Source organism: Phascolarctos cinereus, unplaced genomic scaffold (genome assembly GCF_003287225.1).
Source record: "Phascolarctos cinereus isolate Bilbo 61053 unplaced genomic scaffold, phaCin_HiC Scaffold_2;HRSCAF=192, whole genome shotgun sequence".
Lineage (NCBI taxonomy): Eukaryota > Metazoa > Chordata > Mammalia > Diprotodontia > Phascolarctidae > Phascolarctos > Phascolarctos cinereus.
The window spans coordinates 116517363-116545265 of NW_027555625.1; the positions used below are offsets into that span (position 1 = coordinate 116517363).

Genomic DNA, 27903 nt, shown 5'->3' on the forward strand with positions numbered 1-27903 from the left:
ACAGCTGACACATACTAGCTATTATGGACCCAGGCCTAATTGTGAGTGAGGTCTTAAAAGCTCCTCCATGTTTGTCTTCTATGATGAATCAGAGGCCTCTATAAACTGCCATGTTATAGACCACTACTCTCATTTTGCATTTGTAGACTAGCAGACTGTTGTGCCAGAGGGTTTGTTGATGCTAAAAATATAGTCAGAATCAAGTGGCAGTGATTTTTTTCCTCTTCTTTGCCTAGAATGTTTCTGTTTTCCCTAGTAATAAAGCTTGCAATTACTTACAGAATAACTATTTGTAGGAGATTATTTCAGCTTGGAAGCAGAAATCTGCACATTTCAAATGTACCAATGCAATACTGAGTTGGAGACATTTTGGAAGTGGGGGCAGGGAGCAAGAGAAATTGGAATTGTTGTCCATTCCACCCCACCTTTTCATTCTTTTCTCATTATGTGATGTGGTCAGACTCAACTAATGCTAACTGATGGCTTCATTTTGATTTCTGATTGGTGCCCTACAGCCATCTTGGAACAGAGATCATGATGACACAGCATCCACACGCTCAGGAGGAACACCAGGACCCTCCAGTGGGGGGCACACATCACATAGTGGGGACAACAGCAGTGAGCAAGGTAGGAGAAGTGCCACTTCTTGCTTGTTTGTTTGTTGAAAGATAGGAAAGTAGATGCAGTTTCACAGATGGTCATGAGATAGACAGTTTTGCTTCGAAAAACAAAACCTTACCTAAGTATTAATTCAGCTGTGTCTTTTTTTTCTTTTCTTTCTATTCCCATTCTTTCTGTTTCCTTCCTTCCAGCTCATCACCTAATCTCAGCTCTGTAAAATAGGTTTCATGATTTGACTGTAGGCAACTTTAGGGAACTAGGTTATAGGATGCAAATTTGCATTATGTCACATTGCAACATTAAGGCCTGCCTTCAAATGCATGTTCAAAAGACCGTGGAAACAACTACTTCTGAGATTCCAGGTTAACCATATCTAAGATGTTTGGAAGACAATGATCATTTCAGAAACACCCATGGGTTGCTCTCTATATTTCCTTATAACACTTTTTCTCTTCTTATGTATCTGATTATTCAGATGCTTGATTTTTTTTTTGCAAAGAAAGAACTAAAAGAGTTAAGAATGAAATGGGAAGAAATTGAATCAGTTTAATTTTTATATATGTACATATATAATAATACATGTACTATATGTAATTAGTTAATATATGTATGTACACATATGTGGGTAGATAGGTGGTAGGGTGTATGTGTGTGCATATGTGCACGTGTGCATTTGAATATAGCTTATAAAAATAAGTTTTTGAAGATAAAAGTTTTAGTCTGCAGTGAAAAGCTGAATGAGTATTTAAATGTCTTGTGCTGTTTCTGAAGAGACCTACTGCAATGGGGTTTATGCTAAATTAATGCAATTAAAATTAAAAAGAAGATTTTCAATCTGAATAGAAAACAGAATGCTTTATTGAAATTGACTCTGAGAATGCAATAGGTATGTACTTTAAAATCTGGTTTTATGAGCATGTTTCAGTGAAGTGCTGTTAGACAACAAAGGAATTTTGTTTCCTAACATGGTTGAACAGCACTGATTAGAATTGCAAACTCTGCAATACATTTAACAAGGTTCATTTTCGAGCTAAAACAGTAGAGTTAATTTTTTTTAGACACACGTATGCCACTTGTCCTATGAATAATATCTACAAATAGAATTCTAAGTATTTGAGGCATATTATTGTCCAAAGAAAAGTTGCTGACTTCATCACAACTACAGGCTAGTAAAAAATGAAACCTGAAATAGTAAACTGTTACAGAGCTGAGAGAGAAACAGGTAACCTTCTGACCTCTGACTTTTACTGGAAAATGATATGCAACATAAATTCAAGGGGCCTTTTTTCTTTCAAGTATTTATGTGTGTATATTATAGCATCACTATTCACAACACTACAATTAAGATAATGTCAGTGCTTTCCAAATAAAGCCATATTTTCATGAGTATAACTATATTGATCATTTCCAAGAAGGCATGAAGGGAATAGTAAAAAAAAATCATGGGCTAAAATTTTCTACCTAAGATGGCTCAATAGTGGGTTTATATTTTGAGTAACCCCCAAATTATATATTGCTCTGAGACCTCAAGTAGCCCTAAAATCATTTAAATTTTTAAACATTGGCAGGTTTCTTGCCCCTTCTTGTAATTTTTTTTGAGTGGAAGGAGTGTAAAATAACTTGTGTTGATGCTTCTTCCTTATGATGTATAAGAAGGAATCAGAAATTTTCCAAGTTAATTTGGCCAAGATATATTCTCCATTTGATTAAGAAAATTTTATCGTAATCAAGAGCCAGCATTTTTTCCAGTTAAATAGATGTACATTTAAACATACAGTTCTTTCGTTTATTTTTCCCTTTAGTGCTTCTTTAGCCTCCCAAGTATTTATACATATGTTATCTCATTTGATGACCTTATATAAAATCAAAATGGCAGGCTGTAGTACCCACTTGGCAGAGGCATGCACTCAGTCAGAGAGATGTTAAACCATGGTCCTCCTATTCCCCTTTTCATCAATAAGACCTGTGGATTTGTACCTTCTTGAAGTCTCAGGATTGGCTTTGTGCAATAGTTCTTCCATGTTTTCTCTCCTGCCTTTTCTGTCAAGCACAAATGGGTAAGTTGTGCCAAGATTTGGCCTGTAGTGCATGTCCTAACTAGTTATTTACACAGTTTGAGTTCATTTTTTGTCAACTAGGTAAATAACAGCCCTCTTCAAAAGATTTATAAATCCATAAAAATGTCTTATACATACCCAATAGACAGGAATAATTCAATATGTCAAGTGTATATCGAAAGAGGTGTTCCCCCCCTCCCCAAGACATGAGTAATATGTATTTGAAAGTTTTCTTGGCTGTATTATTTGTACTCCCCAATCCTTTTCAATTTAACTTCTTCGCTTTGACACCTGCTATACCGAAAGGAAATCCCTTAGGCTTTGGCCTTCCCTGCTACTCCCCCCTCTCCCCAGCACAGACCCTTATCTACTATATGACTGAGTCATTTAACAGGGTATATGTCACTGAACACTGTACCTCTTGACTTAAGTGGCAATACATTTTGATAGATCCATTTTAATGAAAATGGATTCTTTTGATGAAAAGAAAGAAAAAAAACCAAACCTTTATGAAAAGCAAAAGTTCCAAGACACCAATTCACAGCCTCTATTCATAGTACAGTAATAATTAAATAATAATGATAACTCACTTATATAGCACTGTGTTATTACAAAGCTCTTTTCATCTCATTTGTAGCTTGCAAAAACATCATGAGTGTAAGTCTTAGTATCCCTATTTTGTAGAAGAAGAAAATGAATTAGAGAAGTTAAATGATCTGGCAGTTGGTGCTCAATTAGTGGCAAGACTGGGTCTCAAACTCAAATCTTCTTGACCCCAAGTATAGTGTGCTTTCCAACCTGCTGCTTTATCAGTGCCCAAGTTATATTTACATTATAACTGTTTTGTTACATGAAATAGGACTGTCTTTCAAAATATATTTATACAGGAGAATTTTTTAAAATACTAAATTACATTTAAGCATGCATTTATACCGTAATTGTCCTCAATTTTATTGGTAAAAAGAAATCCCTCAAATGGCTAAAATTGTCTGCAAATTTTTCCATGAAATAAATATATAACAATCTTCTCTAAAATTCCCATGAGACAATGTATATAAAATGCTTTGTCAGCCATAAACTAATAATAGATGTAAAACTTAGAAGTACATAAATGTAACCTAAAAACAACAAAAACAACAATACTTAAAGTAGTGAAAAAAATATCATGATGCCTCTTAGTAATTAGCTATAAGCCACTCTGCATATCATTATTTATTTAATGTGAGACTTGTGACTAATTACCAAAGACTTTTGCTTCTTATATAAGACAACCTCATTCTAATACTGGTGTTGGGAAATCTGGGTAGTGAGTTGATTGCATTACATCAATTTTATTGCATGCGATCTCATGCTATTGCAATGTTGCATGTGCTTAATTTTGTTAATTTTTCAAGTGTTTTAAATTGTGTTCTTTTAAATCTGTTGGTGTTCATGCTATGTGGATGGAAATTTCCTTGGAGATTTGGCAGAGCAATTGGTGTTGGATTAAGTTATTATTATTTTTTCATTTTAAGAAATTGTTTCAGTGTGTTTTGAGGCATACATGTTCTGTGACTGAGGGAGGTGGAGACAAGGCAAATAATGTTGACCTTAGTGATCACCATATGTTGTATGGACAAAGCACTTGGACACAAGCACTGTCTTCTTGGTAGTCTTCTTTGATTGGCGGGAATTTTTTAATTGTCCAATAAGTTAAAGCATAGGGTGTTGAATGTTAGGCAGAGTCCAGACTGTACAAAGAACTGTGAGAAGAACAATCTGCCTTTGAGGTCAACAATGAAGGAACAGGCAGGGATGTGTGAGGGAGATATCCAACCCACTTTTTGCCCTTACAGGTGGCCCAGAAGCAACTTACTTGGTCAATTGTGAGGCCAATGGGAAAACCTTGTAGTTTAGCAAATTGGCTGTGACTCCTTTCTCCAGCTTGTGCAGCCAGTATGTGTACTAGTCAGAGAATTTTTGTGTACTTTCATTTCTCATACCCTTTGTATTACCCGTGGATTGATTCTTTTCATTGTAAATCAATCCTTGTAAAAGGCACATAGATTCCAATGCATTGAAGGGGTAGGGGCAAGGAGTTGCACTGATATTAGAAATGAGAGGGTAAATATTAGAGCTGAAAACCTACGGATGTTGGCTGCCATCTTGGAGTGCAGGTCAGGGCACTAGTCTTCACACTGGTCAAGGCTTAAGCCTGTGGTGGGATCATAGGATCAGAAATGAGATTTCAAGCTGAAAGGGACCTTAGAGATCTAGTACAACCCCCTCATTTTTTCTGTGAAGAAACTGAGGCCCAGAGAGGGTAAATGAACTTTCATGGTCACACAGCCAGTAAGTAGAAGAAAGAGGATTTAGAACCAAATCTCTAACTCTTAGCTCACTATTCTTTCCATGATACTTCACTAACATAATCCTTGCTCTGCTGAGTTTTAGGCCTTGTTTGCATACATTGTCCCTATGAGGCAGCTCTCATTAGTGATACCCAGAGAGATTAAGGTACTTGCTACCTGTCACATAGAGTGACTTACCTGCTGAGTCCAGAATTAGACCCAGGTATCAACATCCAATTAAATGCTCTTTTCATTATTTTACTCAATTTTATGTAATTTATGTCTAAATTAAATAGAACTTTAATAACCTTTTAAGCAGTATCTAACAATACCTATATTGATATATTGCTTAACAGATTATGTAGCCCCTTCGCTATAATAATCCTGTAAGGTGGGTAATACAAATATTATGCTTATTTTTCAGATGAGGAAACTGAGGCTTATGTAGTTTAATTGACTTGTAGTTTTTAGAAGTAGAAAGAACTTTAGATGAAGAATCTGAAGCCCAGACCATTTAAGTGAATTGTCCAAGGTCACAAAGTTAAGCAGTAACAAGGAAAGCTTAGATTCATATCCAATTCTTGTGATTCTGAATCCAAGCTTCTCCTACTCTAGCATACTGTCCAGATCATATGTCTAGTGTCAGAGATGAGATTTGAACTTGAGTCTTCTGACTCCAAATTCATTACACCAAATATGTCTCAATAAATAGGTAAACCTACCTCCCTTTTGATAGGTGTTCATTAGCTGCTCTATGTGTGTTGTTCATTGGTCATGATAAGACTCCCTGGGGCTGGAAAGTGTTTATGAGCCCTTTGCCTTTCATTTGGACTGTAGCTTCTCCGCCTTGAATTCCTCCATGAATTCTCTGTAGTACTCACAGTGGATTGATGGAGAGCATCTGCAGGCTTCAAGTGGGACAGTTGGACGTCCATACCGAACACTAGATTGCAACTTTCCAGCTCTCCTTACATTTTCTTCCTCCAGTTCAATATTCAGGGCACTCCTTTCCTCTTGACTCATGGCCAAAACAGCCTTGTTGCTAAACAGGAATTTAGCATCAGTAGCAAATGTTGAACACACCCTTCAAAATATTGTGTGGCAGAATCTAGTTTTGAGTACTAAACTACTATGAAGACAGATATGTTCAGAAGTTGCATTATGCATTGAGAAACAGTTACATTTCACTCTTTCCAAGATTTCACGATTAGGGGTATGGAAAAAAAATAAGGACATTTTCTTCTCTTCCTGGTACCCTTTTCACTTAATGTTCTTTTTACTCAATTTTTTTCTTCTTTTGCAAGGAAAAATTTCAGTCCCCAATTTTTTTTTTCAGTCCTGGATTTTTTTTTAAATCACCAACTGTAACTGTCACAGCATCTCTGAAACTATCTCCTAGTGTCTCTTTTCTTTTGCAAGTTTCAAACCAATCTGATGCCCTCCCCCCACCCCCTTCCTGCTACCTCGTTGGAGAGCAAAATCTGTCTCCCTCCCACCCTTTCAGCTTTTGTATGAGTTCAAGCAACCCACAAGTGAAGGCAATTCCATTTATTATTGAAGGGGATCTCACGGGCAGTTGTTGCAAACCTGTGAAGCTAGCAAGCAAAGCTGGTAGAGGGGGAGGGGAGAGAAGGACAGGGGTAGAGAAGGTGGGGATGGGCCATATTATGTACCAGATGACTGAGCAGCGATTTATATACCAGCTAGCCTTTTTTACATGAAGAAGAAAAGTAATAACAGCACAAGCCCAGGCATTTGAAATAGTCAGATGTCCGATGAATAATGGGATAGGTGGGAAGGAGCCCTCTGATTGGATGTCTTAATGAGCACATTTCCCACAGAGTTTGGGCTGCAGTTCCCCTTGACCTTTGCCCTTTATTGACCAAACTGACACTTCATTTTTCACGTACTTCCAATTATGTTTCAGCTTAAGTGTTACCCTACCTCCTTTATTTCTTTCCTATGGACAATTTGAGAGTCGTTGAGGCCACATAAGATATTTTAATTTGAAAAACTAGCATAGCAATTCAGGTTTAGGATGTAATCTGAAACTGATGTCAGTTCACCATTTTTCTGGTGAAAACAAAAGGTTAGTATTGCTTTTTTAGAAACAGTTATTAGGTTTCTGCCCCCCACCCCAGACCCCCCATTTTTTTTAAAGTAGGTGTTTCCTTAGAACTTGAAGACACTGAAAATGATGAGGAATATAGAAAATTCCTTCTTGCTTTCCATTTGGGTTTTCTTTTTGCCAGGGCAACTTGAATGGTATCTGTTTGTTTGCCCTCACTTATTGAGTCTTTCCCTCAAAAGACTTGTATTTTGAAGCCTCTGAAATGTACTTTGACTAACATACTTCTTAGAGTAGGGAGAAGTAAAACATCATTGTGACCACAGGTTTCAAGACTTAGCCCATGGCAGAACCATTTGCTTCTTTGATGATATTTAAGGTTTAAGTACAAATTAAAGTGTGACCTTTGTATACAATAGCAATGGTTGTATGTGAGAGTGATTTCCTGATGGGAAAAGTCAGGTGTAATACAAAAAAGAAAGGGGAAGTCATTACAGCATATCATTCCTTCTCTTATCAAAAGGTCTATATTATAAAGTTGTCAGCTATGTTAGATTAGATTACAGACAGGAGACACCTATATACCAAACCTTTTCTTTATTTTCTCATCAAACCTAGACAAAAGTTCCTGTTGCTCATTTCACTGAATTTTAGAATAGTGTCAGTGATTCAATTAAAAAGAAAGAATTGAAATTTTTGCATGAAAAAGTAGTCACTGGACATTTGGTGCATGAACTTGGCCATAAACTTTTTCACGTGAAATTTATCTGTTCACTCTTTTAGCATATCACCTAAACACTAGAGATAATTATTTTCCATTTAGACAAATGGAAAATATATCACTCTAAAATTATTTACAGCTAAACAGTGATCCCTAAAACAGAGAATGTATGAAGTGTTACCTACTTTATTAGTAGCCCTCTGGCATATCCATAGCATATTTTTACTATAATATGGTAATAAAAGAATATGTAGAAGGCAGACAAAGGTTCTGTCTTTCTCAGTAAGGTGACCCCTGTTACCAAGTAACTGCTTTACTTATGAGCTTATTAAAAACTCAAAAAATGAGCTTTTCATACTTCATAGGCATTGATGTGAAAATGAGCTGTCCTGAGAGTAGTTTTCTTGATCATTTTTAGAACAATTGATTAGCCAAAGAGCGGCTGTCATTAGTTGACATTGACTGATATCAATTTGTCACAAGCTCTGAAGGTCAGCCAGACGGCTGGAGTTTCTGCTTGTCTTTGATTGACCTTTACTGATGCCATTATTATGTGATTGGTTTTGACTAGATATGACCCTCAATTGAAGAAGACAGGCCATTAGTCAGCAGGACCATTTCTCCTATTTTCTGTTTGTTTTATATTCTTCTATGTGTGTGAACTTATGGATTGAATATTGCATCACTTCTAATATTCTGGGTTTTTTTTTAAACCAAAAGGCATTGGTGTTATCTTAAAAGCATCACTCTGTTTTCCCTTTGGTTGACTTTTAACAGCAGAAATGCTTTGCCAAGTCTAGTCTTGCTGCTGGCATTTGACATTTACACCTGTGCAGCATTTTGGTTGTTGCAAATGACAGATGAGGATTTTTTTTTTCTTCTAAGAAAGAGGAATTGAATTGCTACTTGTATAACTTCTGACTCTATGTACAGATTCTTTCACTGCCCCAGACTTAATGATTTTTATCTCTTAATAATCATGTTTTTTAAATATATATATACATATATATATTTAATAATGATTGAGTAGCAGATTATCCTCATAATGACATGATGTCAATTCATCATTTGGCTCTAAAGCTGCAGGGTGTGAAAACTCTGTGTGTGTGTGTGTTTGTGTGTGTGTGTGTTCTTGTCAGTTTTGCTCACCCATCTGGGAGTTAGAGAAAGCTCTCACAGTGTTAACAGTGTCAGCATTTCTGACAAAGTGGGACACTTTTCCATCTTACTGGATCAAGAAGTTAATTGTTCACAATCCTCATAGTGGTGAAAATTTACTGTCGTGCACTCTCAACATTAGTTCTTTCCAGTAATTGAGAGATAGTTTTGTAGACTGTCCATCATGAAGAAAATTGATGCAATCTGTCCAATTAAAAGTCTAAATTTCCTTGTTTCTTTTGAACAATCCCAAAACAGTCAACTTAATCAAAATAAGAAACCCAACTGAAGTCCACAGATGTGCTAGCTTTTAGTTCTTTCATTAGCTTCAAACATACTTTTCCTTTTCCTTCCCTCTTCTTCTCTACTATCTCCTCTTATGGCTAAATTTAATTTTGAGCTTAAGGTAATAACTTGCTTCTCAGGTCAGCCCTCATAAGCAAATTCCAAAGCCACCCCACAAAATTTGGCAAAGTTTCAACATGAATTTCAATTTCTACTTAGGAAACTACATGAGGGGAAGATTCCCTGCCCCAAGATGGTGGATTCTTCACATGCTGTCACAGTGTTGGCAAGGCAAAATTGAGGAAGATAAATTTAGAAAAGTATATGTTTAAGAATATGCTTCAACTGCGCTCTGTGTTTTAGAGCTTAATTCACTTTGCAGACAAGCTGGAAAACTAATTTGAATGGTATTCAGAGTTAAATTTAGCAAACATTAAGCACCCATTATTTAAAAATGGTTTTAGATACTTTTGTGTACTACCTAGAACATATAACATACTTAATGTATATAACAAGAGCTGAATTCTAGATTTTTAAAGAATTATTAGAATTTCTTAGATTTCTCTTAAAGCATGGATTTATAAGTTTTATCACACCCCAGTGTCCAAAATCTCTCCTGATGGTATATATACCTGAATGAGTTATGGGATGGAGCTAGGGGTAGGTACCACCTGGTTCAGTCAGATTATGGGACATCCATGGACTCTACCTCAGAATCCCATTAAGACTTCAGAGTTCCAGAGGATATCATGGATCTGTTAATTTCTAGATTAGATTCTTCCATGCATAGGTTAGTGGTCTTGGGAAAGGATTCTACAGATCAAAATAGGCTTCAGCCAAAATTTTGAAGTAGAAGAAATTGGTCTTTATTGATCTCTAGAAACTTATTATTGCCCTCTCCCATTCTCATACCTCTGCCATATGGTGACCTAGGGCCCTCTATTATGCTGCTTAGTCTGGGCATGACTCTCCAGTCATATTCTAGGCTTCAAAATTTCTTTTGACCTGATATCTTTTCCTCGATTGAAGCTTAAGTATTTTATGCTCTGTTCTCAGGGGGCATAGTTTTATTTTTGTTTTTTTCCCTAAAGGACCCATAAAACTTTAAAACTAACTTAAGTTAGTTTTGTCCTTTAAAACAAACTTAAGTGTCATCATGTTTGGAATTGTAGAGATGCAAAGGATGGCTGAGCCATTATGATTCAACTCTATATGTATTGCTGGATATTAAATAACCCAGGTAATGTTGGTACATTTTAATAGTAAAATTTTGGAGATAATGTCTTAACCCCAAGAAATGATCAAATGATGGGAGTTAAGCATGCTTACAGCAGATGTGGTCTTGGGTTGCTCTCCAAATCACTTTGTAGATATTCTTGTCTTCCTATTTTAGAATTGACCATAATGTCATCACCCATGTCATAGCTTGGTCCTGTGGCACAACCAAATTGGTCTGATCCTAGGTGCTCCAGAAACTCCGGAGCTTCTATGGATGTCTCTGGATAAAGTCTAGGGCAAGGAACCTGAAGCCAGGTAGTACTGCTTGACATCTGTGCCCAAATGTTAAGGGTGCTTTATGTCCAGTATTCTTTCACAGTAGCAAATGCCATGGTGAAAAATGGCCATGTTTTTCATCATCACCTCATTTAGATGCATCCAGGAATTTATTTTCCCTGTAAATGAATGCAAGGTAGCATTTACTAATTAAGGACAGGATTATAGAGTCTGATTTTAGTCCTAGAGGAGACCAAGCCAAACAATAAATTCCTGCCAAGTATTTTTTTTCTTAGGAACTATGGTATGTTTGTGTGCATGAAGATATATGTAGTTTTCAGTATACTGATTAATCTTAGAAATGTAATTGGTAAAAGCTGAGATTTGATCAAGTGTCTGGATGTGTGGAATAAATCTAGGAAATAATTTTGATAATTACTTAATCTAAAAATATTCTACTAGAGTTGTGGTTTTACAATCAGAGAAACTGTATTTAAATCTTCCCTCTCTCTCTTAGTACCTGTGTGATCTTTGCTGAATTATTTAAACTCTCTGGGCCTCAGCTTTCTCATCTATAAGATAACTGGAGAGGGCTAGATGGTTTCTGAGGTGCTTTCCAGCTCTGAATCTCTGGTCCTATGATCCTATAAAGATTGCTTTGGCTTTGCTCCAATTACCAATATGCATCCTGACAGGCTTTTTCCTCTACTTTATGCCCCGTTGGGCATGTTGAATAAGGTAAGGGCCAGCACATGGGAGAAGGAGGACTAGAGTTGGAGTCAGAAGACCTGGGATGGATTTCTTATTATAATAATTTTTTAGTGTCATGACCTTGGTCAGTTCTGTGCCTCAGTTTCTGATCTGTAGAATATATGAAACCTTACAGCATATATAAATGTGTAATTGTTGTAGTTAAATACCAACTTTCTTCTATTTCTTCACATGTCTAGATTGCAAGAATAAAACATTTATTTATGGCAGATATTCTTAGAGTTCTTCCAAGACACAGATTTTTTTTAAAAAAATGGAGAGGGAAAAAAAAAGAATAGAAAAGAGACATACAAAATGTTGACTTCCTGTTCATTTACTGCTAGATTATATTTGATTATATACCATCTTTCATTGCTAATTTTTTAATAAACAAAATTTTTCTCCCCAACTACTACCATTGAGGGCAAGGATTTCTCCAACATCACCCAAAGCATAGGATTGTAGATTTAGATCTGAAGGAACCTTGGACATCATTTAGTCCAAACTCTTCATTTCCCATCTAAGGAAAGTGAAATCCAGAGAGTTTCAGTGATTTGCTGAAATTCTCCATAGGAAGCATGGAGCAGAGCTGAGAGTTGAACCTTCAAATTCAATTAATACATACATACATACATACATCCACACACATATCACCAACTATATATGAAGTATTATGTTAAGTGCTGGGGATATAAAGACAAAAAAATTGAAACAATCCCTGACCTTAAAGAGCTTACATTCTACTATAGATATAAAACACTCACAGACAAGTAAATTCCAGGTAACTGGTGGAGAGGGAACTAACAACTGTATATCTGAGGAAAGGCTTCTTGTAGGAAGTGGCTCCTAAAGTGAGTATTGAGGGAAGTGTAAGAGGCAGAGGTGAGGAGGTAGAGCATGTGGGGCAGCTACATACAGGTGAAGAGATGGAAGTACCAAATTTGGGTGGCAAAGTAGAACAGTTTGTCTAGAGTGTTGAGTACATGAAGAGGAGCATTATGTAAAAGTAGGTGGCACATTTCAGATAGCATGGGATTGTTTGGGCAAATGATCGGACAGGAAATATACTGTTGAAGATGAGGACCAGAGAAGGAGCATAGACAGTACAAAACTTAGAGTCAGGAAGACCTAGGGTCACAGAATCACAGAATTTGAGAGTTGGAATGGACTTCAGCAGCTCTCTAGTCCAAACCATATACAAAAAGAATTCCTATGATAATATATTTGACAAGTGGTCACCCAGCCACAGCTTGAAGACCTCCCAGGAATGGGGACCCACATCCTCTGGTTGCAGCCCATTCTACTTTCAGATAGATCTAATTGTTGGGAATTTTGTTTGTTTGTTTTGTTTTGTTTTTCTGACATCAAAATAAATTTGTCTGTTGGCAGCTTTCACCCATTGCTCTTCATTCTGTCCTTTGGGGACAAGGAGAACAAATCTAGTCCTTCTTTTATATGACAGTCCTCCATATGTTTAAAGACAAGTGTCATGGCCAATGAGTCTTCTCCAGGCTAAAAATGCCCAGTTTCTTCAAATGATCCTCATATTGGCATGGACTCAAGACCCTTCATCATCCTGCTTGCCTTCCTCTGGACACCCCAGTTTATTGATATCCTCAAGGTTAAATCCTGCATCAAACTCTTTCAGAACCTGATCAAATCAATTAGCCTTTTTGAGTCTTTGAGTCCAAATACCCATCAGTAAGATGGGGAAAAGAACTTCTGTGTTACAAGGTTGTTGTAAAGACACAATGAGATAATGTATTGAAAGCATTCTGAAAACCTTAGATCACTGCATGTTTAAATGTGACTTATTCATGGTAGTAGTAGTAGTAGTAGTAGTAGTAGCAGCAGCAGTGGTAGAAGTAGTTCAGTTTGGCTAGTGTGGAATGCCCTAGAGTTCTGTAATATCATGTTGAAAATATCATGTTGAAAATGTAGATTGTAGTCATATTGTGGCAAGTTGAAGAGTGTGAATATTATCCTAAAATCAACAGAAGACACAAGATTTTTGAGCAAAAGAATGACATAGTCAGACCTTTGCTTTAGGATAATTATTTTGGCAACTGTTTTGAAGAGGATTTGAGAGAAGAGAGACTGGAAGCAAGGAGATCATTTAGTCACCATTCCCACTCCCCTCTCCCCACTTTGTTTAAAAAAAAATTTAAAAGTCTTACTTAACTAACTTAACATGGAATATTAGTAAGACCAATTAAACTACTTTAGTGATTGTTTAAATTATAATTATTTAATTTCAACATATACTATATAATAATTATTTTTTAGTCTTTCTGTAGCCTCATGCAGATTCTTTGTCCATTGATTGTCCTTAATCTTTCTTCTTTTTTTGGTCATAGTGTGCACACCATTCTTCTGGTTTTGCTTTTTTTTTTTTGCTTAGGATATTTTTAAAAAGGTCTTTCCAGATTTCTTTGCATTTCTCACAATGCCCATCTTAATTGCATTATAATACCATATTACATTAAAGTCCAACAGTTTCTTTAATCTTTTCCTTATTATTGGACACTTAGGTTGTTTTCACTTTTTTTCTTTAGCAATTACGAATAATGCTGCTAAGCAAAACCTTTTAACAGATACCATTTTTCATTTTTGATAAAACTTTCAGAGTACATTCTCAACAAATAAATTGTTGGGTCAGAGGGTTTTGTTTGTTTGTTTTTGATTTTTTGTTGCATGGTGCATCAAATTTTAAGTCAGAGGTCCATAGACTCATCATAGGATCATGGCTGTAGAGCTGGAAGGGACCTTAGTGATCATTGAATCTAACACCTTCATTTTATAGATGAAGTAACTAGGGCCCAGAGACATTAGAGGAGGTCACACAGGTAGGAAGGATTTGAACTAACAATCTTTGATTCCAAATTCATGGCTCTTTCTATTGTACCATACTGTCTGTCCTTAATTAGATTTGGTTCCAGTCTAGACTCTGCTACTTATTACTTGTGTAACCTTGGCCTAGTAACCTAACTTCTCTGGGCTTCAGTTTCCTTATCCACAAAATGAAAGAAACTAGAGAATCTTTTATGTCCCTTCCAACTCTGAATCTGTATCTTATGGCCCTTATGAGGCCATGGTGATAGAAGTAAGTAGTCAGTGGCTCCCATAAAAATGTATATGAATACCCTCCTCACACCCATCCCAAAATTAAATCAGACACAAGTTACTAACACTTTTTTGCTGTTCCTCCTCTAGAAAATGACTCCCTTTTCTAAGTGGGGATGGGGGTGGGGTGGGGACAGGGTACAGATGCAAAGGAACTAGCCGGTCATTCTAGGATAAATCACTGGAGAAAGAAACAAAGTTATTGGAATACCAAGACTGACTTTTCTGAATTTTTCATCAGAAAGTGAGCTTTTTCTCACCTCTTGTTTGCGAAGTAAGAGGAGTGTTTAAAAATGTCTACTATTTGTTTAAGAATCTCAGAGCTGAAAAGAATCTCAGGGGCCATCTAGCGCAACCTATAGCTGAAAAAACAATCTCTACTGCAACATAACTGTCACATGGTTATGCAACATCCGCTTAAAGACCTTCAATGAGAGAGAACCCAATACTTCTCAATACTTATAGAAAGTTTCAATTTTTAGGAAGTTCTTCCTGACATAAAACCAAAATCCACCTCATTGCATCTTCCCCCAGGTACTCCTGATTCTGCCCTGTATGGTCAATTTGTCCAATCTTTCTTCCTCGAGATAGCACATTGAATGCAATCAAAGATAGCTATCATCTCTCTCCTGGGGCTTCTCTTTAGGCTAGCCATCCCTAGTTCCTTCATCTTCTTCATAAGACAGGAAATCAAGGCCTTTTCCCATCTTGGTTTCTCTCCATTGGATGGTACCCAATTTATCAATGTCTTTTTTAAACTATAGAATCCAGAACTGGACACAAAAATATAAATGTGATCTGACTAAAGCAGATGACAGAGGGACTTTCACTTGCTTATTCCTGGAAGTTATGCTTCTTAATGCAGGCAAAGATCACATTAGCCTTTTTTGTGCTGCCACATTGCATTGCTGACTTACATTAAGTGTACTTTTCAGTAAAACCTCAAGATCTTTTTTAGACAAAAGATTGTCTAACTATGCATCTCCCATTCTGTATTTGTGAGGGTGATTTAAAAAATGACAACACCAACATCATTAAGACTTTATATTTATCTCTATTGAATTTCCCCCTATTCAATTTGGCTCAGTGCTCTAACCTGTCAAGATTTTATTGGATACTGACTCTGTCATCATACAGGTGTATTTTTGTTTCATGTGACTGCTTGGCAATAATTGTATTATAGAACCAATCACTTGTTGATTATGACAAAATAGTCATATTCTCTATCCTTCATGTGTTTTAGCCTTAGAAATTATCTGAAAATATGTTTAATAGACTCTAGGACTACAAACAGTAATTTCTACCCATTTCCACCACTTTGAATATTTCTACACTGATAAAATAAAATATATCATTTTGCTAAAATTTCAAAGAATGAAATGATTTTATGTAGATGCTGTATTTTTTCTTAAAAGAAAAACTACTTGCTTATATCATCTGGCACTTGTCATGTCTATTTTGAAAGTAATCTTTGAAAAAAATTGCTTTACTTTGGCAGGTAGAAAAGATTTAGGAATTTTGGGTGGTGGTAAGTTGTGTGTTTTGTTTGTTTGTTTGCTTGTTTTTTGTTTTTGCACTTCTTTTCTATAAAGTGGTATTGCACATTTTTAGCCTAATCTGGCTTTTCTTTGCTTATATATGTGTCCCGATCCTCTTGATAAGGAAGGAAACAGTTTTGGAAACCATTAATTACTTAACCAAACAGTTAAATATTAATAACAGTTAATGATGAGGAATAGGAGTCTTACTTTAGAGTCCAGAAATATTTCCTACACTTAATGTTTGTATTTGGAAGGGAAGCAATAGGTTTATGTGATGAAGAGAAGCAGAATTATTGTCTTAAGTACCAACCATATTCTTTAGACTTAATTTTCATATTTGAAATGGAGGCAATAGGTTTAATGTGTCTCTTACTTTGTGGCTGGAACAGATTCTATTTTTAATCTGTAAGTAGAATATGGCATAGGGCCATGTGCTGTCTTGATCCAAATGCATAACTCCTGTTGATATCAGTGAGTTTCAAGATGGATTGGACAGAATTATGTAGTCTTTATTTTGAATATCTTTTTTTCCCTTTAAATTAAGCATGCTGAACAAATTCTAACACTTTTCAAGTCAAAATAAAGTGTTTCCATAATATTGTGACCATGCTGGCTTAAGGGAATAATACTACAATCCCAAATAGACACACACACATAACCGTAGAATTGGTTTTCAGGCAGAGTGAGGCAACTGGGCTCTGGAATCTGGCTGCATAGCAAAGTACATGGGTATATTGAACTACACAAAATTGCCTTTAAATAGAAAAGAGAAGAGAAGAAAGCCTTTTTCTTTGGATGGCTTTTTGTTCATTTTGGCACACGATGGCTTGTGAGATAGTCCAGCAGGAGGTACCTTGTATTTTCTCACCCTTATTACCTCAGTGGTGGGAATGGTATGGCTATTTAGTCATAATTGACAAGTGATTGGTTCTATAAATGAATGTCCTCAAATCATAATTGTTATAACAAGATTGTTTGACTACCTGGCAATCATCTATTTCCCTATGATAGCTTCTGAATCACCTGTTTTGTGATTTGACAATCCTCATGTTTATTACCCAGTTGAATGTCAGTAGCAATTACAGCAAAAGACAAACAAAAATGCAAGTACTTGTTGACCTTGACTTTTTTCCACAAGATATTAGACTTGATGGCTCTATTGCTGTTGAACTGATAAGGGTTATAAACAGTAGTTTAAGAAAAAAATGTTTTATTCCCAGAGGAAAATGCCATATTACTGTGGGAAATGGCAACAGACTATCACCCTTTGCCATATTTACTTGGTTCACCTTTATTTGAGCTATGGGAAGAGAAAGTGGGGAAAAAATGACAGCTTTCTTTTAGTACTCTAATATCATCATACAGGCATTCTTAGAATTTTTTAAATTATATTTGTAGTAGTCTGGAATATGTGAAAGTTGTTTCCGTATCTTATGGTCTCTGAACATCACTTAACATTATTCTTAGTTTCAGAGAGTAAGATCTTATTTTTTAAAAGTTGAATAAACTTACAATATCCAAGTTCTTTCTCAGCCACTAATAAAACACGGTGATAGCCAAACTGGGAATCCTCATCCTCTCAACAGGGGGTCCTAGTGAAATAGAATTGGCCATGGTAAATATTTACTCAGAGACACTGCAGAGGTTGACTGGAGGATTTGGTAGTTAGTATTTACCTTTGGGTATGGGGTCTCAAGTCCTGGATTTGAACTAAAATGCCATGTGATTCCTGTCTCAGTAAGACATAAAGCATCAAAGGTGACCTATTCCACTTGCTTTTTAAAATCCCACTGTGTTTTTCTTCCATGGAAAAGTATTTTGGCTCAGTGTTACTGGATTTAACTTTTGCTCTTAAAAAGTTGTTGTGATGCAGAGTGAAATGATGGGGGAATTGATTTCTGTGCTTATACTGTGGCCTAGATTCTTAACCTATAACAACCTTCCCTAGGGAATTAAGAACTCTTGGTTCTAGAATGATAAATGCTAAGCCAGTGATAGGGTATGCATACCATGGAAAATATGAGATCTTCACAGGCTGCAACTCAGAATTTATTTAACTTGCAATTTCACTGTAATTGTAAACCAATAACAGCAACAACAACAACAACAACACATTCATAGAGCACTTCAAGACTTGCAGTATTTTCTTCACAACAAACCTGTAACATAGGGTAAATAGCTATACCTATATAGCTAAAAATTTAATGCTAATACTAAGAGAATAAATAGCATAGGTGTAATTGTTTAATACTTATTGAGTGTTCAGTGGTTTCTTTGTTTCTTTGTTTTTATCGCAAAACAACTATGTATCTTCAGGGCAGCTACATAGTGCAGTGGATAGAATCCTTGGTCTGGAGTCAAGAAGACTCATCTTCCTAAGTTCAAATCAGGTCTCAGATACTTACTAGCTGTGTGACCCTGGGCAAGTCCCGTAAGCTTCTTTACCTCCACTTCCTCAACTATAAAATGGGCTGGAGAAGGAAACAGCAGACCACTTCAGAATCTCTGCCAAGAAAACCTTAGATGGGATCACAAAGAGTTGTCCATTACTGAAAAATGACTGAACAATAAATATGTATGTATATTGAAATGTGTTTCTTTTATTCAGAATGAAAATGTGACCTGATGATAGTCATGATCCTTAAAAAAATATTTAATATTAGTAGCTCAAATTTCTTTTTTAGAAGGAGTTGTAGGACAACTTAAGACTCTGAATTTGGCTCACCTTAATAAATACACTTTTTTTGGTCTGGATTTGTGATGTCATTGATGTAGGAGATTCCAGAGTAAGGAAGATCCCTCTAGGTGGAATAGCCACCTATCTTCAGTTTAGAGTCTTGGAAAGTTGCTCAGGCCACTAAAAAGGTTAAATGGTTTGCCCAGGATTGTATAGCCAGTGGGTGTCAAAGGTAAGATTTGACCCACTTTGTCCTGAATCTGAGGGCAGCTGCTTATCCATTATTTCATACTGCCTTTCAAGAACCACTATGCTACTCTTTGTCCTTGATTTTTATTCAGTATGTAAAATATAATTGTTTCTTAGAAATTTCAGCTTTTAGCCTACATCTCTCCTAGCAAACATTTGTTGGTAAAAGACATCTCAGACAAAATCAGGAGGTAATTTATTGTGTCTGTAGGTTGAAATTTTCAGAGGTTATTTGAAAAGCCACAGAAAATGAATTTCTTGTTGTACTTCAAATAATTTCTTTCTCTCTAACTTCCTGTCTTTCTTCCTTGCAACATACCTACCTCTGTAGTTCTTCATTACTTTTCTAGCTTTTAGCTTGTTGACATCCATCTTTATATGATTTTTGTGTGTGTGTGCATATGTGTGAAGTGCTATGGAAATCTTTGCAATGACAGGTGCCATTATGGATCATTATGATATCAGATAACAAATGAAACCAGAAAGAATTTACTTCTAACTTGGTGTGTTTCTTTTCTGTGAAACAAAAAGAGCACCAAAGCCTTAATGCTGTTGGTTGTTCACTGGTGGCTTCATTAGAAATGAACAGAAGGCAGATCTGTTTTAAGAGGTGTGTCCTACTTCGAAAGCAGCAAGTATTGAATTTTTTAGAGCATGTTTTGGTTAGAATGTGATATAATTGGGGGGCAAGGGAAAGAAGGGTGGATTTAGATTTTCAAAACAGTCATTGAAGAATAGAGCAGACCCATAAATTATTTGAGACTAGGAGCCCTGTTTTGGAGGAAGGGTGAGTCTGGGACCGGCTATGGAAGAGTGAGTCTTTTGTCGGGGGATTTAGAAAACTTCTGGGTTTATCAGAGAATTCAGGATCAGTAGTGCTTATGGCTTCCCACTGAGATGCTTTGTGGGTAAACTTCCTCACTGGGTGAATGATGTGGCATTTCTTGTCACTTCCTCAAATTCCTTCCCCCTGCATATCAGCCTTTCTCTGGACTTATCTGAGTTGAGCTTTAGCCAGCTAGAGCTAATCCAGGTTCTTATTTCAGATGGACAGAGTTAGAGCGGTGACATTGCGATTTTTCAGCTTATGACAGCAGAGGGGGATATGTAGAATTGGATGCCACTAGCTGCATTTTGACTTCTGGCATTTGATGTCTACTCTTTTGGGTTGAGCTCCATTACTACTTTCCCTTGAGACTGATGCTTAGAACTGATCCCAGTTTTGAACAGGAACTCCCAGACCTGAACTTAAAGAAATAAATTACTTCCATCATTAGAGGGGAGGAGGCTTCATCTGTTCCACTGAGATCTCATTGTCAGTCATTCAGTCAGTTAGCATTTTTTAAGCAAGCACTATGTGCCAGGCATTGTGCTAAATGCTAAGGGTACTAAGAAAGGCAAAAGACAATCCCATCCTCATGAAGCTCACAAGAAACTTGGAGTACCTTAAAGGAAATCATATGAATGGCAGTTTTAGACTCATAAACAAAATTTTAGAGCTAGAAGGAATATTAAGGATATGAATTCTTTCCTTTTATAATGGAGAATAGACTCAGGGATAGTAATGTGACTAGGTGGTCCCATTGCTCTGATCTTTCTGGGAAAATCATACTATGTGTGATTGTAAAAATAATCCATGTCAATGATATTTGTGTCTACTTTCTGGAGTTTTGCCACTAGGTCTTTTTTTTTTTTATTCTTGAAAAGGTTTGGTTGGAAGGGAAATGATCAAATTGGCAATTTTGCTTCTCTTTCCTTTCCCTACCACACAAATGGCAGGAATGAAAAGGGCTATCATGCATTTTAAGAACTTTATATTTCCCAAGAAGCCAAACACTGACTCCCTTAGTGGGTACATTGATACTTTTATTATACTTGCACCATTTTCCCACTTAATAAATGCTTGTTGAATTGAATTAAAAAATATTTCATTTGGTTTTCAGTCAAGGGGATGGGTGAAGATATGATAAGCATTGAATCAATCTTTCCTTAGTCTGTTTTTGTCTTTTAATTTTTGAGAAAGGAAAAATAAAATTGGAATAGATTCTTGGTTCCTGGTTGGAGTGACCTAATTTCTCTCTCCATGGGAGCTGCTTCTGTGGGTGGAGGCAGATTTTGAACTAGTCAGTTAATGTTTTTTTATATGGCAAAAAGAGAACATTTTATTATAAACTTTGCTCATTTCTGGGTTTGACTGGAGTCAGGACAGGTTAAGAGAAGACCTGAGTGTCAGATATTATTCAGTGAGCTTTGCCTTACAATGGAAATTGATTTCTTTTATGAAATGCTATAGAAGTTTGTGAACTTCTTATGCAGAGGGTTATATACATATCAGACTATATCCTACCATCCATATTTTCCAAATGTCCCCAATTATAAGCATGCCTATGGAGACAACAATGGGGAAGAGTGAATGAAATGAGTCTGAATGACCTCAGACTGTACCCATATATGAGGGTTATTCCTATGCCTTAACTCTAGAAATCTTATGAACTCTATAGTATGGGATTATTTGGGAATTGCTTCATTTCTTTGATGAAAAGATAGAATGTACTCATAAAATTAAAAAAATAGAATTGGAGGATAATGGCTAAGGTACTTAAATATACCTTCATTTTGAAGAAAAGATCAAACTTGTGTTAAATCCATAATGTACTAGAGATTAGTGTTAGTCATGACAAAAAAATGTGGTATATAATACCAATGAAAGAGGGACAAAATTTGCTTACTCAGAATGTACTTACAGACAAGTGCTAACATTTGACTGGTAAGGGCTAATTGAGTCAGCTGGAAGATCCAAAGAGTGGTTTAAAACACACATATGGGTATAGGAAAAATTACATGTTTCTATTGTAGCAGCCAGAGTTCCATTTGATGCTCCATAGCATAGATGATTAGTCCTCTTTTCACCCAAGTAGATAAATAGATAGAGAAGTTTAGAGGAGTGTTCTGATATGTTGACTGCCCCCGATGCTGAGGTATCAGAACATCTGGAACTAAAGTTTAATATCTGGGCATTGGATACCTCACCTCTGGGTAGATGGAGTTACCCAATAAAGGTTGGTCTTCATGATCCCAATGTAGTATGGTTTCTTAGTTACTCATTTCAGGTGCATGGAATTGTATTTGTAGAAAACAAGGCCATTGAGTTTTTTATGGGTGAATGGTAATGACATAGTCAAAAGGTTTCTTGTTGTATGTGGTGTAGTTTAGGCCAAAGGCAACTTACAAAAATTGTGGCCCCTCTTGTATTCCACTTTTTTCTCCTTTTATGTTCTTCCAAATATGTGGTGAGGAAAAACCTTGCTATTTTTGGTTAATAGAAGGTAAAACAAGAGGTAGAGGGCTGCTAGAGGTTTTATCTATGATTATATATGATTGAATCATACACTTTGAGATGGAAATGGACCTTAGAGATTATATGACCTATTTTCCTCAAGAAAATACTGTAACTGGTGGGTGAGTATATAAAGAACTGGCCTCAAAGCCAAGAAGACTAAGTTTCAAGTTCCATTTCTAAAACATGATGCTTCTGTGACTTAGTAAATCACTCATCCTCTCAATGCTCTAGGCAACTCTGTAAGACTTTAAGTTGCAGAGAAGTTCCCCCCTGCATTGGCAGATGGTTTCCTCAACTGACATCTTCCCCTTCTAAGAAAGTTAGGTCCCTGTCTGGTCCCTGTCTCTGTCTCTGTGTTGATGACAATGATTGCCTAAATAAGTGTTGCCCACCTGTTGTTGCTAATGATATTCACACTTTTAATTTATTTAACTACAAAGACTGAAGTAGCTACATTCTGACTCCTATAAGAATGAAGTTGGATATTCCTAGTCATATTTTTTCCTTGATTAGAAAGTACGAAAGACCTAGGGAAGTTTTTGCCACCTTGGTGGTATGGTGAGAATCTGGCCACCAATTTTCTGTGCCCTATGTGGTGCTTTCATTCCCCTCCCTAGGTCCTAGATCCTGGTGCCATTCTTGTCGTTCCTATGTGTCTGCCCAGATTTTACTGTCTGAAAACTACATAAGGATCACCAAAAATTCCAGTCTACTAACATCTGTTCAGCACTGTATTAGTTACTTCTTCAGTGGAGGAGAGAAATGATGAAAAAGATTTCATTGCTTATGTCCTGGAGGAGTTCAAGGAAGGCCATGAGCTCAACACTGTTAAACAAAAAGGCATGATCAAAGTAGTATGGGCTTGAGTTAAAAATGCTCCTGGGTTCTTTCTGTTATATCCAATGTTATAGTCAGTATCTCCAGCCTGGTGGATAGATGTTCCAAAGAGTCAGAACTATTTATGTCTATATATTTAAGAATCCAGAAGAATTTCCAGTTTGACTTTTATTTTCTACTGCTTGATTCCTACCTTGCATAACAAATACCAACATAAGAATTTGCTTGAATATATAATATTAATTGTAGGCTCATATCTTTTCTTAGGGAGCTATTTATATCAAGCATTTATATAGTGCTGTCATATTTCTAAAGTGCTTTTACATATCATATCTTATTTGGTTCTCATAATAGCCCTGTGAAATTGGTGCTATTATTGCCCCCATTTTACAGATGAGGAAACAGGTTAAGAGAGGTTAAGTAAATTGCCAAGAGCCACACAAATAGGAGTGTCTGAGGCAGAACTTGAACTCAGATTTGCTGTGGTAGAACATTAACTGTCAAGTGTGGTTCTATTGGTTGTTCTAATGGTTGGTTGGTTGTCCTTTGTGTTTGAAGATGCCCAGTGACATCATGAGAGTGATGTCTTGACTTGTGTGTGAATTATATTTAAGTGAGGCAGAGCTGTGAAAAATTGAAAAGTTGTCTGCAAGGTTTTAAAAGTAAGGCCCTTTGTAATTCCCTTAGTTTGAGGAAAGTGTTTGGGGAACAGTGAAAATCTTCAATGATTTTCACTTAAAGGTGTAGAAGGTTGAGGTGGCAAATAAAGGGTACAAAGCAGGACTGGTAGAATTCAGGAAAAGCAAAGTTGTTGTTTTTTTCCTTAGGTTGGCTGCTCCAGTTTCTAAGTAGAAGGTAAATGAGCATTCACTATAGATTTGAGCCTTGGATTTAGAACCTTGGAGAGTCTGTGCTAGTACATTTGGGGAATGACATTGGCCTTTCTACGTTATCATTTACACCTTCACTAATCTTTTTTTTTCAAATTTTATTTAGATACAGAAATAGTTGTGTTAAAATTTAAATATACACTCTACCAAGAAGTACCATGGCTCAATGGAGTAGAATGAAGAGACCTGTGTTCAAGTGCTGACTCTGTCACTAAACATCTGCGACCTTGAAAAGTCACTTCCTGTCTCTAATCCTCCCCAGTTTCCTCCTCAATAACATGAGGGGTTTGGAATAGACCTCCTATTGTAGCTTCCAATTTGAAAATTCTATGAATAGGAAAAATAATCACTTAGAAAATTTATTGTCTTCTAGATGGCATGTCTAAATTACAAAAAAGGATATGTGCTTGGCTAAAAATTTATGGGGGAAGGGATTATTTCAAATGGTGGCATCGATAGCAAACAGGATCTGGATATTCAATTTAGCATGGATGTCAGAAGTCAAAAAGTTCACATTGCCTCAAAAGCTATGTGGTTTCTCCACACCCTCCCCTCCCCCACCAAATTTGTGTATAGCTCAGTGTGAAGTGCTTGATTCTTTTGCACAGAGATGTGGCTAAAGAGGGCAATATGCAAATGAGATTTTTGGTTGTGTGTTAAATATGTAATACAAATTATTTAGAGAAAGTTGCTGACATTTAGCTTTGTAGTTATGTATATTGATTTTATTTATAAATAAAATTTTATATATGCTTATGTATGCACTTTTCTCCCCCTTCATTGCATAAACTCCTTATGAGTACCTATTGCATCATTCAAAAAAATGTATCCCTAGACCTCACAGTGATTAGTACATTTGTTGCTCAGTCATTCAGTCATGTCTTGACTCTTCCTGATCCCATGGACCATGCTGTCCATGAGGTTTTCTTGGCAAAGATACTGGATGGTTTGTCATTTCATTCTCCAATGGATTAATGAAAACAGAGGTTAAATGACTTGCCCAGGGTCACACAGCTAGTAAGTGTCTGAGGTTGAATTTAAACTCTATGTGCTCTAACCACCTAGCTGTTTCTGACTGATACATAGTAGGAGCTAATAAATGTTTGTTGATTGATTAACTGACTTTCTGGTGCCTTGGGTAATGTAACTATTTTTCTTACTGTTTTAAACTCTCAGTCCTATCAACTGGTTCTTTTTTTCTTGGAAAAGTTCTAACCAATTTTGGTTAATGAAAAAGCTTCTTTTAGTTGATAATAAAGTGTATATTAGGTTCTCAAAGATTTTTCTGGGTGTTCTTACATTCTGCTTTTTAAATTGATAAAGTTCTTGTCCTGATAAAAATGTAAATAAGCCCAAATCACCACAGTATATACAAAACTTGTTTGGTGTGTGTTTGTTGAATTTGTATGTAGTAACACAGATCAGCTGACAATATCAGCCTTCCTTTGTCACCATGAATTTAATTTATTGATAACAGACTGAATAGTTTGTTCATAAATGACTCAGCAGCCTGAAGAGAGGTATAGGGGCAGTAGAAGAGAAACTTCAGGAAAGCTTCGATAGGATGGTATTTAATGCTGTTTGACTGACATAATAAGGAGGAGAAAGATGGGGAGACAGGAATCTTATGTTTGATATGAGTTTTAAGATGGTAACCATATACTTTAGACCTAGGTGTCAATCTTGAGTTTCCTAAAGTTAATTCTTGAGGTTTTTCTGTAGTATTTGATGAGATCACATTGATACAAAGTAACTAAAAGGGATGTATTTAAACTCTTTCCATTGTTTTTTCTTAATCATTGTTTGTATTGAAATCCTTTCAAAGAGCTAGCTAGTAGCTGCTTTCCTGTTTAAACAGTGAGTTCTTTTCACTGTTAACTCACCTTAATTTAATTCTGGAAATGCACACTTAACAATTCTCAGCAACAATGAATATATAGTATTAAGAATGAATTACTAAGAAAAATTGGACATGTTAAACAAACACAATAAGTATGACTTATTGAAGAAGAAAATTGTGTCTTACTTTTGGACAGCTTATACAGCCTAGTGGGTACATAAGCACTATAAAACATTTTGTGATACTTTGTATTAGAAATACTACATATTTCAGGATAGCACTGAATTGTAGTGTGTCAGGTTGATTCCTAAAGCATCTGGTTTACTTTTTATTGTTTGGAGTTTCTTTGGGGTTTTGCCACATTAAAATGTATCTGAGGTTGTTAAATATAAACCTTGAACCAATTTGCTTAAATATTGGAAGCTAGCAGGATGTGGAATCAGGATTGTATTGTTGGGGTATATAACCCTGTTCTGAATCAAGCATATAGTGCTGCAAAAGCATTGTGCTAATTTTAGCTTACAAAGAGGATGAAGATAAACTGCCTACTGCTAGTTTGCCATATGCTATCCTGGTGATAATATTCAAGTGCAAAATATTCCATAGAGAGTCTTATTGTTTCAGTAAAGGAAGACTGGAAAAGAGTTAAGCAAATTTCTGCTCAGTAAGTATATAAGAAATAATGAAGTAAAACAAATCTCAAATGTAGGTAGATGAAATCTGCTAAATTTATTTTGGTTTTATTGACTTTCATGGGAGTCGACAGAATTAGTTTTGGTTTATATTTGATGCAATTTTATCTATTTTCCACATGTAAATCTTAAAAATCAATCTGAATAAATATTGATCTATTTCAGGAAAGCAAAAATATAGTTTGGATTGCTTAAAACTGCTTAAAAGACTGCAGCCCTTGAAGTTCAATAAAATACTAAAGTAATCTGCTCAACTGATTTTAAAACAGTACCTTAAAAGCCTTTTCCCCCCCTTAAATAAAAGAGTCAAAATCCATTACATTTCCATATTTGGAGAATTCAGCTTCTACAGTTTCACCTAAAAGTGTTTGACCTATTTATTTGTCACTGAGACCACTTCACAGTAAAGAGATTGTTAGTTCCTGCAAAACTGAGAAAAATCCAATATGCATAGCATATTTGCAGATAGAAATAGACTGTGTTTCAGGATTTGAAGGGTTGGTTGGCTGGAAGCTTTGTGTTAACAACTGGTGAAAAGCTTGACCTTTGAGTGACCTAGGTCAAACAAACCTCTGACTGAAGAGTCCTCTTTTGACATGGATACCTGTTTTGGGGGAGGGGGACCAAAGAGAAGAGATGAAGAAAGATAAAGTAACCTTAATGACTCAGAAACTTAAAGATTGGGCTTTTAAAAAGTTGCAGTTAAAGTTACCCTGTTTTTGTAATATGATTCCATTTTTCTAGGGATAGTAGAGAATAGATTCATTTGCAAATATAAGTGTATACAGGGATGGGGCAGGGTTTTTTTTTTAATGGTAAGCCAATGCATTTTTTTAATGCAATATTATCTGGGCTGCAACTCCCTGGATTGAATGGACAGAGTTCCACTGATGAAAACATTTGATAACGTGTAAGATAAAAGATCTAGCAACAGAGAGGTGGCAAATCTTCTATTGTCCATTCCTACAGTTTGTTTTTATAAGAGTTCTCACAGGAACAAATAAATTGGAGTAAATAAAAGCAAACTAGCAGTGTTGGTCCATATCATGGCAGAACACTTGCTCACAAGTCAACTTTGGCAGGAAGCTAGTAAGGGTCTGTTCCAAACCATTTGCATTGCATCTTTATCTCTCCAGTTCATTGTTTGCCACCAAGTACTTAAACCTCAACTTCCCAAGTAAAAGTTTCCTGTTGCTTGCTTTTAAATATAGTTGTGATAGAAAAAAAAAA

General features: G+C 36.1%; 1 protein-coding gene across 1 annotated transcript in view; it reads left to right on the forward strand.

Annotated features, from left to right (window-relative positions):
* Positions 1-27903, forward strand: part of MEIS1 (Meis homeobox 1) — a 153973-nt gene that overhangs the window by 32183 nt on the left and 93887 nt on the right. Inside the window, 1 exon segment of the mRNA XM_020985419.2 lies at positions 516-627. Within this exon segment, the coding sequence (XP_020841078.1) occupies positions 516-627 (112 nt within the window).